General features: G+C 36.0%; 1 protein-coding gene across 1 annotated transcript in view; it reads right to left on the bottom strand.

Annotated features, from left to right (window-relative positions):
- Positions 1-13148, bottom strand: part of LOC150084646 (transcriptional adapter 2-beta-like) — a 356600-nt gene that overhangs the window by 140587 nt on the left and 202865 nt on the right. The window contains exons 12-13 of the mRNA XM_090376312.1: positions 11904-11977; positions 3521-3592 (exon numbers count right to left, since the gene is read on the bottom strand). Of these exons, the coding sequence (XP_090232438.1) occupies positions 3521-3592; positions 11904-11977 (146 nt within the window). The remainder of the gene's footprint in view (positions 1-3520; positions 3593-11903; positions 11978-13148) is intronic.

Genomic DNA, 13148 nt, shown 5'->3' with positions numbered 1-13148 from the left:
CAGACCATCTGCACTGCTCAGAAAACTTCATATCTGCCTGCACAATTACGCCCAGGTCCTTTTCATTCTCTACCACTATCAGTGTAGTCCCACACAGTTAATACGTTACTCTGGGGTTACTGCTTCCCATATGCAGTACTTTTTACATTTGTCAATGTTAAACTTCAGTCGCCACCTCTCAGCCAATCTGCTCAACTTTTCTAGATCCTGTTGCAGCAGCATACTGTCATTAGTATCATTAACAACCATGCCGACCTTTGTATCATTTGCAAACTTGGACAATAAGCCTGATATACCATCATCAATATCATTAATAAATACAGAAAACAATGTTTTTTAAATTTTGTAATTTTTTCTTACCGAATGAAGACAATTTTTTTTCAATTTAATTTTTTTTTTTTGTGTGTACAGATAAGGAACCCTCATTATGTCATATAAACTATGTTTCGCATTGCGCGGATTTGTACTGCACGGCGTTTTCCCGGAACATAACCCCTGTGCAAATCAGGGGATGATTTACATAATTAGAAATGCAAGAATAATGAAACTGCAATAACACCTAGGAAATGCTTTCTGTGAGCTATCCAAGAAAAATTTGCCCTGCGGGTTTTTTTTATTTCCATGAAAAGCAAACTATATGGTCCAGAGATGATATGCTCCATCACTTTAGAAAGCAGTAAAGGTTTAACTAATATATAGGTTAATAAAAATTAATATCAATAAAGATTACTTTTCAAAGCAATCTTTATAAAAGGCACAATTACATCTCTAACTTGCATTGCCAATAGAATCAGAAGTTTGAAAATATGACTAAAGCACCACCTTCATTGTTAATAATTTAGTATAGGCCACCTTCTCTGTCAACAACAATTATTAAAGATCAATGAGAGAAGTGCACAGAAATGTCATAAACATCACAGTGGTTAATGGATAATGAACTGGTCAAAGTACGGCATACACCCTAAGTGTTTTGCAGTTTTTCAAAAAATAAAATAATAATAATAATAATAATAATAAATAAATTTGGTAAATTGTGGATTTTGTTTGTTGGTCAGCAGACTTTCTATCTTAAGCATGTTTGGTGTGGCAATTGAAAGTGCTAATTTTCAAAAATAAATATATAGATATAACGGTGCCAATGGAGTTTACGTAAGTGTTAAATTAAATATTGTTCAACTTTAATGTAATCAAATTTGGAGAACCATTTCATCAGCACTATTTAGTGAACAAGTTTCTCATCAAATTGAGTTTCAATCACAAAAAAATAAAAAAAAAGTCTGGATTTTGTTTGTTCTATATCTATGTAGAGTTTGCCTTGGATCACATTAAAACTAATAATTAGTTTTAATGCTTATATAAGTTATTTATATATGCTATAGATTTTATAGATTATTTATATAAACTAAATAAAGCTTATAGGCTTATATCTGCAATGAGGCATAACCTTCATCCAGGCCTTCTATGGCTCAGTAGTAGTTTTACTTGGTTTATGAATCCACATTCTACATCTGCTTCTGCCAGATCCCAAGCCATAATGGTATCACAGGTAATGAGATGGCAGAGATGTGGACAGGTCAGTACAGTCCTAGAAATGTCATAGCCTAAGGGAGTGTAACCTGTTACTTATTACAGACAGATAATATTTGTAAAATTATAAAAGAAGTTTACCTCAATATAATACGTAGAACTTCCATGTGATACTTTCCAGCAATTAAAACAAAAAAAATTGAAAATCAATTGAACACAATTAAAAATCAATCTAACACAATTAAAAATTAAATAAATTAATTAAAAGAAATTTAATGAAAAAATTTCCAAAACAATTTTCCTTCCTGAAGCTGACAATGCTTTTCGACTGTATGTTGTGATTACAGGAATGAAAATTACCGAAAATAGGGGTGAGCATGAAATTAAAACAGGGATTATTTGTCTTTGCGCATGGGCCATTAATGGCCGGTGAACATTAACAAAATTCTCATGTGATTTAATTTCGACAGTTCCTGCAATTTTATTTAACGGCCTCGTTAAATAAAAAAGTACATTTTTTGTTAATGGCATGAAAGGCTAATTCTGACACTGCTGAACGAGAAGAATGAACTAGGCCGCACATTGATTAACACGAAAATTCAGAGGAAAATGCGCAGAAACTTGGTACGACTAGTTGCAATTTCCACAAGAAATGTTGTATACCAGGTCATTTATTTGTGTTGTGAACGAGGAAAGGACAGTGATTTTTCAGTATAGTGTAGTTTCCGTATTCGCCTGGCCACAACTTTAAATTCAGTATCTTTAAAGAATCAGTTAAGCCATTTGTGCCACTGTTCAACGTATGATTGTTGGTTGATGTAGTATTTTGTATCCTATACATAGCTTGTACCCTAATTCAGTTTATTGTAGCAAGGGAATATCCCCTGTTTAAGAATCTGCTGATTAATATTTGTATTTCTGAGCCCAAAGCAGATTGTATCGTTGAATATTTATAGGCATTTAGAAATTGATTAAAGATGATAAATCTCTTGTAGGAGAACGGGTGATAGCTGTTATAATGTAGAAGCATGCCGGTGTTTGTAGGTTTAGGATAGATATTAAATTGGATTTTATTTGAGTCCTGAGTAAGCATGAAATTTAGAAAATTTAATGACTTTGTATCCGTACCCTCCCTTTGCAATGTAAATTTGAGTCTAGAGTGAATATTATTAAACAAATGTAAGTCTTGGATAGTACTACTATCAGTAATAACTAGAACATCGTCTAATTCCTCCCATAGTATGTGATACAGGGAAAAAAAGGCGTTTTCGTTTTAATTGCTGTAGAGTATCATATGGAAGTGTTCTGTGTATTATACTGAGGTAAACTTCTCTTATTATTTTACAAATATTGATATCAACGTAGAACATATTGAGCATTACAGATCTGGTTCATACTATCAAAGACAAGCAATATGCATTTTTATTGAGAATGGACATCCCGAAGGTTCAGTATTATCAACAAGTCATTTCACTTTTAAAACTAGCCAATTTTATGATATCCGCTTATTATTTCCTCTCCAAAAGGAAGGTTTTTCATGCTGTAGGCTTCAGTAGCAGATTAACTTACTTTGAAATGGAACTTGATGTACATGTATGGTTTTTTAAAGTTTACTGAAAAAAAAAAAAAATTACAGCTAACACCACTCAGGACTTGACTTAACAAGCATCAACTTTTGAGTAACACACATTCAATGGTTTGAAATAAATGGCAAATGATTTGCAAACTGGATTCTACCATCACCTAACAGTTAAATTTTGTTTAGGCTATCTACAGTAGTATCATTTTGCAGCCACTTCAAAGTTTCTGGAGTGGCTACAGTAGTATCATTTTGCAGCCACTTCAAAGTTTCTGGAGTGGCTACAGTAGTATCATTTTGCAGCCACTCCAGAAACTTTGATTATAATTTGTACTTAGCAAAATATATAATAACTCAGACATTTTTTAAACTAAATATTAAGTTTCTTAATGTACAATATGCTCTAGTTTATACCTTCAAGTCTGGTGAGACCATTCCTTCGATACCGCATTAGTTCTTTTATTCTTGTTCTAAGTTCTTTTGCTTCTGTTAAAAAGGCATATAAGAGGGTTTACATATAAATTACTTAACTATAAATTATGAAACTTCTTAAAGAAAATTCAATGAAACTTATTTAAGACAGTATATAAAACAATGAAAATCTTAAAAATTTACAGCTACACCCCCTCCACTTCTTTTATTTGGTCGTACATTAATCCAATTCCAGATAATATTTAGATTTCTAGAGAACCAGGGTGTAAAGTTGTCCAAAGCAAGCCATATGTTACAAAGATATTCCACAAATTTACACTAATCCAGTGTTTCTCAACCCGCATGCCGTGCACATTAGTGTGTTGCAAGCATGCTTCAAATGTGCTGTGGAAAATGCAAATTAGAAAAAAAATTAAGAAATCCAAGTCTTATAATAAAAATTAATTCAAGCAAACAATTTGTTTATTTACGCTGCACCGATCCGAGAGCCTTCCAGTGGTCAATGTAATGTCACGTTTTGATTCCTAGTACTAGTTCTGTTCACCTATAATACACAAATAACAAATGTATTATTAAATATACCCAACAGAAATAATTTCCCATTTGTGAATATTTGAATATAGTAGTGATTGTAGTGTGTCACAAAACTTTTGCATCTTTAAAAGTGTGCCACAGCAATGAAAAGGTTGAGAAACACTGCCCTAAGGGTTAAGCCAATATGGGTTCAAGTATGAGTGAAACTGATAGAATTTACTTTGGGGGGGGGGGGGGGGGTAGAAAGAAGAAAGAAAAAAAATCTGTCACTGCTTTATTTGCATGGTGTATTTTGTGAACCATTCAGTACTTTTGGAATAAAAGCCATAAATATCTTAAAATTGTACTGGGTTTTTCCGTTAAGAGGCCCACGCAAATATAGGCCCGTCTGGGCCTATATTAGGATTTTGTTTTCCAAATAGAAGCCCATGGGCTTTTATTGGGGACAAATACAGTCAGTCCTCGTATAGCACGATAGTTGTGTTCCTAGAAACCCTCGTGCAATATAAACAACAGGCCCTATGGGAAAAATAGGGTTAGGTGCTGACCACCCAAGATTGAACACACACACATTTGTAACCAAAACATTACCAAACACAATAAATGATCATAATAAAATATTGCTAATGCTTTTGCTTCTATCGTAAGCTAACTTGTTTTTTGTTTGATTTTCTATGCAAACAGATGACAGCCGTTCCATCTCTTCCATGAGATGGAACGGATGTCTTAATGTAATGGATTTTAATTACACTTTGAGTTGTTCCTGCTATGAAAGTTGTTTTTATTTTCTCTGCATTCTTTGTAATTCTTGGCATTGCCTCATTTAGGTCTGTAGCACGTGCAATATCACATGGTCTTTCATTTCGCTCAAAGCGTTTCACAATTTCATATTTTTTCTCTATCGACAGAGGCGGACTGGCCATAAGCCTTACCGGGGAAACCCCGGTGGGCAAGAGGGATTTTGGCCATAAACACGAGACCACTACAAATTTTCCCGGGTAAGAATTTTTGACCAAGTCCGCCTCTGTTTATCGATATAGCTTTTCTTTTCCTCTCTGAATCTGCAGTGTCTTCACCAGGATGCTTCGTTTTCACACCTTTTAAGTATTTTACTCATTTTTAGGGAATAAAGCACAATTACAAAATGAGGAAGCATGCTTGCTTCCTCATTTTGTAATTGTGCACATAAACAAAGCTGCGTGAGTGTAGCAACTGAATAAACAACACCGTAAAGGCAGAATTACACTATTAACACCTCACATTTCTAAGGGTTACTACCATAAAACAATAAAAACAATTTACAGTTGCGTTTCCGCTAGTGGAATCGGTTATAAACTGGTAGTAAACTCGATCTAATTGCATTTACGATTAAACTGATAGCTGGAATTGTGTTGGTTTTTATGTTATTATGGTGAAATATGTTTCCCCTTTCACTGATATAAAAAACATAAATACATTTTCAGAATCTTCTCTTCATTCATAAGCGAATTCGGTTCGTGTTATATAAGATATCGTTCCCCTATTTATAAATCATGTATGATTGAATTCGTGTAGTGTAAACATGTGTTATATGAGGACTGACTGTAATAACGCGCTTTCTCGTAACATACCGTATATATCGGCGCTCTGCGCATGCCTAAGATGTCATTGCAATAGATGTGAATTGCACGTCTTTACTCATTGTCAGAATATTTATCCCTAAAAATGGAAAATAAAAAGTCTAGTAAACGAAAATCGTATACTATCTGGGAAAAACTACAGTTTGTGACACGTTTAAAAGCGGGGGAAAGTCAAAATTCAATATCACAACAAACAGGCATTGACAGGAAAAATCTTCGCTGTTGGTTGCAACAAGAAGCAGAATTATTGAAGCTGGTTAAAAAACGTAAACACAAACATCTTGAGGGCGCAGGAAGGAAGGCGTTTTATCCCGAAATTGAGAAAAAAACTATTTGAATTTTTCAAAAAGGAATGAAATAACCACCGATCAGTTACCTGTAACACATTGTGAAACTATATTTTCTCACCAGAATTTAGTCTTAAAATACCACCTGCTTTTAAAGTAAGCAATAAGTTCTTATTTGGATGGACCAGGAGACATCGGATTAGATCACGTAGAATAACTCATCATGGACAACTGGATAATCGCGATCCAAAGGAAACACAGGAACAAGTAAAGCAATACTTAATTCAAGTAAATAATGCTACAGCAGGAATGACAAGTGATCGTGTTTTTAATATGGATGAAACTCCATGTTACTTTGACATGGCAAGAGATTGTACTCTTCACTTTGTTGGGAGCAAAAATGTTGATGGTGTGGATACAGGGTTCAGAAAAAAAATCGATACACTGTCTGTTTGACAATATCATTGGATGGACGCATACTCCCACCTATGATTATTTTTCGTGGCTTAAAGAAAATTCCCAAAGTAACAATCCCCAGTGGTAAAGCAATTGTTGCTGTAAACAAAAGCGGATCAATGGACACAAATCTACTGAAGACGTGGATAGATACTGTTTTCTGCAAGAAAGGATCTTATTTTAGTAACACTCCATCAGTAATTATTTGGGATTCTTATGGAACTCATAAGAAAGAAGAAATTTTAAAATATCTTTTTAAAAATTATGGCTCAAAGGCAGTAATAATTCCAGGAAAGACAACGCACTACATGCAGCCCCTAGATATTGCCATAAATTCCAGTTTAAAAGCTGCTATGAGAAAGGAATGGGATAATTGGGTAAGAGAAGAAACTGCTGAATTTACTCCAAAAGGATATAGAAAAAGACCATCTTACCAAAAGATTGTTGAAATGGTTATTTCTGCCTGTAATACAATCCAATCAAAATCAATTCAAAGAGCATTTGAATGTTGCGGCATTGCTGCAAATGGACAAGAAGTACCAGCGGCCAATATATTAAATCAAAAATTGCGAATTATCCTTGAAAACAATCATGGACTTGAAATTGAATCTGATGATCTGGCTGCTAGTGATGGAAGTGATGAAGAATTAATGGAATTGGACGAAGACGAAAACAACAATTCTTCCACTACTAACTCGGATTGCTCTGATACAACAGGTTCTGAATGAAAATTACTAATATAAATAATTCTCTAAATTACTAATAAGAATAATTTTTAATTTCATACTGTTCAATTGTTGCAATATTTAAAACAAAAATAGCCTTTCATTAATCAAATAAATATGATTTCAAAATAAACCTGTTTCCATTAAGAAGCCCATGGGCTTCTATTTAGGGACAACATGAGAACCTTAAAAATGCAAAAACCAAATACAAGCCCATGGGCTTCTTAACAGAAAAACTCGGTACACTTTGCAATGCCATCTTTTATTTTAACAAGAGGAATTAAAAAGCAATTATACTTTATCGATTGCAACAATACAACAAAGTGCTGTCTATGACAGCTGTCTTCACTGACTTAAAAAGTATATTGTAATTGTGCAGTCAGATATGAGGTTCTCTGAGCAATGCTGACAAGCCTGCCGGGACAGTTCAAGGGGTTTTGTCAATGGTATATAAGAACTTTACTAGCAGGGATAAGGAGGTAATCATCCCACTGTAAAATGAAATGGTTAGGCTGCATCAAGTACTGGATATATGTCTGGTGGCCTCATTTTAGGAAGGATGTAGATCTGCTGGAATGGGTGCAGAGAAGGGTAATGAGATTGGCAAAGAGAACGAAAGGGTGATCTTACAAAGGGAGATGTCTGGAGACCAGGCAACTGCAAGGTGATCTGAATGAGGTATTTAAGGCTTTAGAATGGATTGGGCAAGCTCAATACTAATGGCATTCTTCCTCTTTCTCAGACTATGCATATGAAGGAGGGGGGCTCATAAATTCAAACTGAGGAAGGATGGTTGCAGGATAGACGTGGGAGGCCTGCCTTCAGCCAGTAGGTGGCTGATTATTGGAATAAACTTCCACGAAGCATTGTAGAAGTGAGAATTTTGAATAAATTCAAGGAAGAACTAGACAAATTATTGGAGGAAATGGACAGGTGATGTGGGAGTTCGTTTTTTTTTTTTTTTTAACTGCTATTGAGCATATAAGCTTGCTTTCTTGAATAACATGCAACTACTACTACTAAAATAATTAACTTTACTTGGACAATGGACAATTCTCCAAGTGGGAAAAGTCTTAGTTGCCTTCAAACCCTTCTAAAACAGAATCCTGTCTTATTTCTTGCAAAAGAGTCAACTGCTCCTATTCAGTAACGCTCACAATTTTACATATCTCTATTAAGTATTACCTTCATCTCTAATCTCTCTTGGCATAAGCATATCACAAATATTATTTCCACTGCATAAAAAACTGGGTTTTCTCTTTCACTCTTGGTGTTACTTTTCTTCTAAACAACTACTCATCATCAGCCATTTTCAATCCAGGATGAAGACCTCTCCAGCAACTTTCCAGTTCCTTCTGGTTTGCGCAATGGCCATCCATTTACTACTCACAAACTCATGAATTTCATCTGTCCATCTCCGTCATTGTCTTTCAGATTTTCTTCTAGCTCCTCTTGGGTACCATTCTGTTATTTTCTTAGTCCATCTGTCATCACGTCTTCGAGCTATGTATCCTGCCCAAGACTATTTTAGTCCTTTAATTTTGATAAGAATGTCCTTTACTTGAGTTTGCTTTCTGATTCTTCATTTTCTTCAATGCATATTCTACCTCATTAGGAAGAATATCGGGTATGTCTTATGTGTTACTAATTTTCGATCCATCTTCCCCACTGCTGGCATCATTCCCTCGCTCCTTGTACGATTCTCTCTAGTATTCTTCTGCTATTTGAATTATGACGTCTCTGCTATTTATAAGTACACCATTGCTATTCTTCAGTTTCAGTATCATTTGTCTTTCTGTATTATTGCTCATGGCCACTGATTTAAGTCCTTTGTTTTCCCTTAATGCTTGTTCTACTTTTCTTGTATTAAATCTTCTTATGTCCTCTCTGAGTCTCTTTCTAATGGCTTTGCATAACTCAGTATACTCAATTTTCTCCTTGTCAGTGTTTATCTTGCTCTTCATTTGTCGTCTTTGGTTCATCGTGACAAGTGTTTCTTGACTAATTTTTTCTTCTTTGAATTTCTTTTTACCTATAGGTTTCTTGGGCTTTATCACTTTCAGAAATTTGTAATATTCCTCATCGATATCTTGGTCCTGAACAGTCTGCAGAAGCTCAAACTTGTTCTTAAGTTCCAGTACATACTGCCTTTTCTCCTCTTCTGTTATCTCAAAGACCCTGAGAACAAAATAGTCAAATACGTTTCAGCACCTAAATACCATAATCCTCAACTCTGTGTAGAAGCAGCATCCTGCATTCCTTGGGATGTCCTCATTGACTGCGACCTCAGCCTCGCAGTGACACTCTTGTCTAACTGGATTAAATCCATCACCGACTATGCTGCCACCAAACGAGTAACAGTAACTCCCCATTCCAGATCGTGGTGGACTGCTGACCTCAACAACAGCTTTAAAATGAAACAAGTCCTACATAAGAAATGGAAGCTTATGAATGGCAGTCAAGACAGAATCGCCTTTTCCCGCACCAGGGCCCACTTTAATTGAAAGAAAGCTGCTGCAATCCAAGTAAATCTTAACTGGTCTCTGAGGAAAGGAAAGCCATTCTATGCTGCCCTACATGGTGTATTCAATAATATGCTTGATCCTCAAGAATGGCTCAAATACATCGGCAGGTTTTCAAATACAACCACAGTCCCATCTACAGTTGTCCAGCCTGACTATGAAAACCCTTCAGATGTTCTAGGGACTATCCAGATCACGAAACAGGAGCTCATAAACAGGCCGTGCCATCAATTCCCTTCCCACAACAGCCACTGTTGGGGGAGGATGGAATTCCACAATTTATGATCAAATGCTTGAGCACATTCATCATAGACCCTCTTCTCTCGATCTACAACAGATGCCTCGTTGAGCATTATTTCCCACCCCAATGGAATAAGTACAGAGTGTACCCCATCCCTAAAAACCAATTTGCCACAAACGTCAGCCAGTTCAGACCCATATCAGTTGCCTCTTGTCGTTAAAAACTCTTGAAAAGGCTTTGCTACCCACAATTTCTCAACAAATCCTCCAGACGAAACCACCTGAAATCCACTATGCCATCGCAGGAAAATCATCAATCACTAACTTGGCAGCCACCACAGAATGCATCCTCTCAGCATTCGAACAAAGCGCTGAGCTAGCAACCACATATCTCAACATAAGCGCAGCCTTTGATGCCATGTCGATCCCAGCCTTGTTCCTCCTACTTAAGGAGAAATTTCACATTCGAGGTGATATGCTGTGCTTTTTGGAATCTCTTCTCTGTCACAGAATACTTATTCTCCATAGGCAACAACACACCCTATCCTGCGACATTACTGCTGGAGTACCGCAGGGGGTGTCCTATCTGGTGTCCTGTTTACAGCTATGATCATGCCCATTATTGCCTCAACGAATGGTCTCCTATGCTATGTTGATGACCTCAAACTGCTGACTCAAATTAACCCAGGCGACAACCCCGTTCAGCTCAGCAACAGGATCAATTCCCAACTTAAGGATCTAGAATTGTACCTGGCAAACTTTAATCTAAAAATCAACCCACTGAAGTCTGCTCAGGTTATATTCTCCCTTAAATCCATGCCGACAGTACTCAATGTTTCACTCGCAGGGATACGAATACCAAACGTACCCTCGCACACAGACCTTGGCGTTCTGTTTGACCAAAAGATGTCCTTTGTCAACCAGATCAACAAAATCAGTACCAAATTTTCTCGTCTACGGTGGATCTCGAAGCAGCAGCTGCTACACGTCCAACATCCTGTCACTGTTAAAAGGTTCATCACCTCCACCGCCTGCCCCGTTATTCTCTATGGTGCAGAAATATGGGCCTCTGCTGCACATACAAACCTCAAGCGGGTGTACACCACTGAATACTGGTTACGCTGAATACTGGTTAATGGGCCAATAACAAGCTTCGGCTACCTCCTGCTACCACAACCACCATGATGGCACAAGCACTCGACATCCCGAGGATGAAGTTCCTGATCGTGGAAAAGAGGCTGGTCTTCACAGGAAAACTCATCACAGGCCAGATATCATCTCCAACTATTTGGAATGCTTGCTCTTGGAGGATTCCACATCCAAACTTAAGGTCGGTACCAGCACTCGTGGCTCACCACAACAGGCTTGTATTCACTGAGAGATTTCTTCCCAAGCAGATGCTCGCTGCCCTCAACTGTGTTGTCGCCGACATCGACAGGCTTGTATTCACTGAGAGATTTCTTCCCAAGCAGATGCTCGCTGCCCTCAACTGTGTTGTCACCAACATCGACAGGATAATAAGTAATAAGCAGGACAGACACAACTTATCAAAGCCCTTGAACCCTGATATATTGCCAAGTTGTATTTATTTCTGTATTTGTGTCTAGCTCTGTGTTTTTATGCTGTATTTGTATTTCATTTGTGATCGGTATTTTGTAGCCTTTTGTATTTGTACACCATACTTATCTTTTCCCTAACTGCTATATGTGAACCCTGGCGCTTGTCGCCGTGCTGTAACTCTACTTCACAATAAAGATTTATTTATTTTATTTAATTTCAATTCCCCAGAATGCTCTTAGGTTCTTCCAAAGATGCCACAACAAAAAGATCCTTTTGAAATTTAAAGTTATATCCAATTTTATAAAAAAAAAAAAAAAAAAAAAATGAAAAATGACAAAAATATATATATCTATACAATTTAAAAAGTTAATTAGAAATTAATTTTATAAAAAGTACAGAATTTCTAGAAAACAGAAACTTACTACTTATATTTGCAGAAAACAGATCAAAATCTCCAGCTTTCTGTATCTGGCAAAATAACTTATCTTGAAAACCTCTGCAAAATCAATCACTTAAAATAATTAAAATCCACCAATAAAACAAATGTGTTATAATGTGGTTGTACATATAACTAATTATAAAGAGAACCAAATATTAGAAAGAAAGAAAAGCTTTTAATATTTTTCAAAGTAATCGCCTTGAGCAGCTACATATTTGAAAATATCAATATTTCTCATTTCTACAGCTGTTAAAACCATTTTTAAAGCATTTCAACTGATTGCCTACAATTTCACTTTGGCATTTATTCTTATATCCTCTACACTATTAAATTGATAGCCTTTCAGTGTAGATTTAATTTCAAGGATTATCAAAATCACTTTGATAATGAGAATGTGGCCTAACATTATCATTCAACAGAAACCAGCTCCCTTTTTCTTGAAACTAAGGCCTTACTTGTACACAGTGCAAGTAAAGCCTTAGTTCCAAGAACTAGTGGAACAAATATCTTGTGAACAATTTTTAGCTTCTTAAGTGGTGAAACAAATTTCTTGTTAACAATTTTTAGTTTCTTAACTGTTAGAACAAATTTCTTGTGAACAATTTCCTTGCTGTCAAAGAATTGATCAGCATCACTTTACTTTTTGATTTTTAAAAATGAAATTCTTTGTGCCACCGAAAGCACATTGATTGTCATTCCATACTATACTCTGTCACTTTGTGGAATGTATTCAAAACATCACCTGTTATAAAATCAAACAAGGAGGGATCATAATCAACAGCTTGAATGAGCTCTTTTCATCAGTCATTGTGGAACAAACCTAGCACATCTGTTTCCCCCTCTACCTGAATTGTTTTCCTGTGAATGTGACGTTGTTTTCCATCATTTGAAAAGTCATTCAAAGATCAGAGGGAATCAATGTGCAACCTTTTTTGACCATTTCTTGAGTTCAAAGTGTTGTTGCACATCTACAGCACTTGTCATCTTACAGATCTTCACAGCCATTCGAAAATTTCTCACACAAATTAAAAAACTTGGCAGCATTTACCATAGCATTTTTATCACAAACTTGTTTTACTAATTTATAGGTTTTCCGTTGCACTTTTTCTCAACTGGAAACAAAATTTAATATTCACTTTTTGTTCCAATTTTACACACTGAAAATGCCTTGAATAACACAATTATGTGCAAAGCAATTATGATATGCAAATGATTTTATGGGGGGCAA

The sequence above is a fragment of the Mastigoproctus giganteus genome, chromosome 6, assembly GCF_048544385.1.
Source record: "Mastigoproctus giganteus isolate SK-2022 chromosome 6, ASM4854438v1, whole genome shotgun sequence".
Taxonomy (NCBI): Eukaryota; Metazoa; Arthropoda; class Arachnida; order Uropygi; family Thelyphonidae; genus Mastigoproctus; species Mastigoproctus giganteus.
Note: the sequence above shows the minus strand (reverse complement) of the source record. Positions and strands in the feature narration are given on the sequence as shown.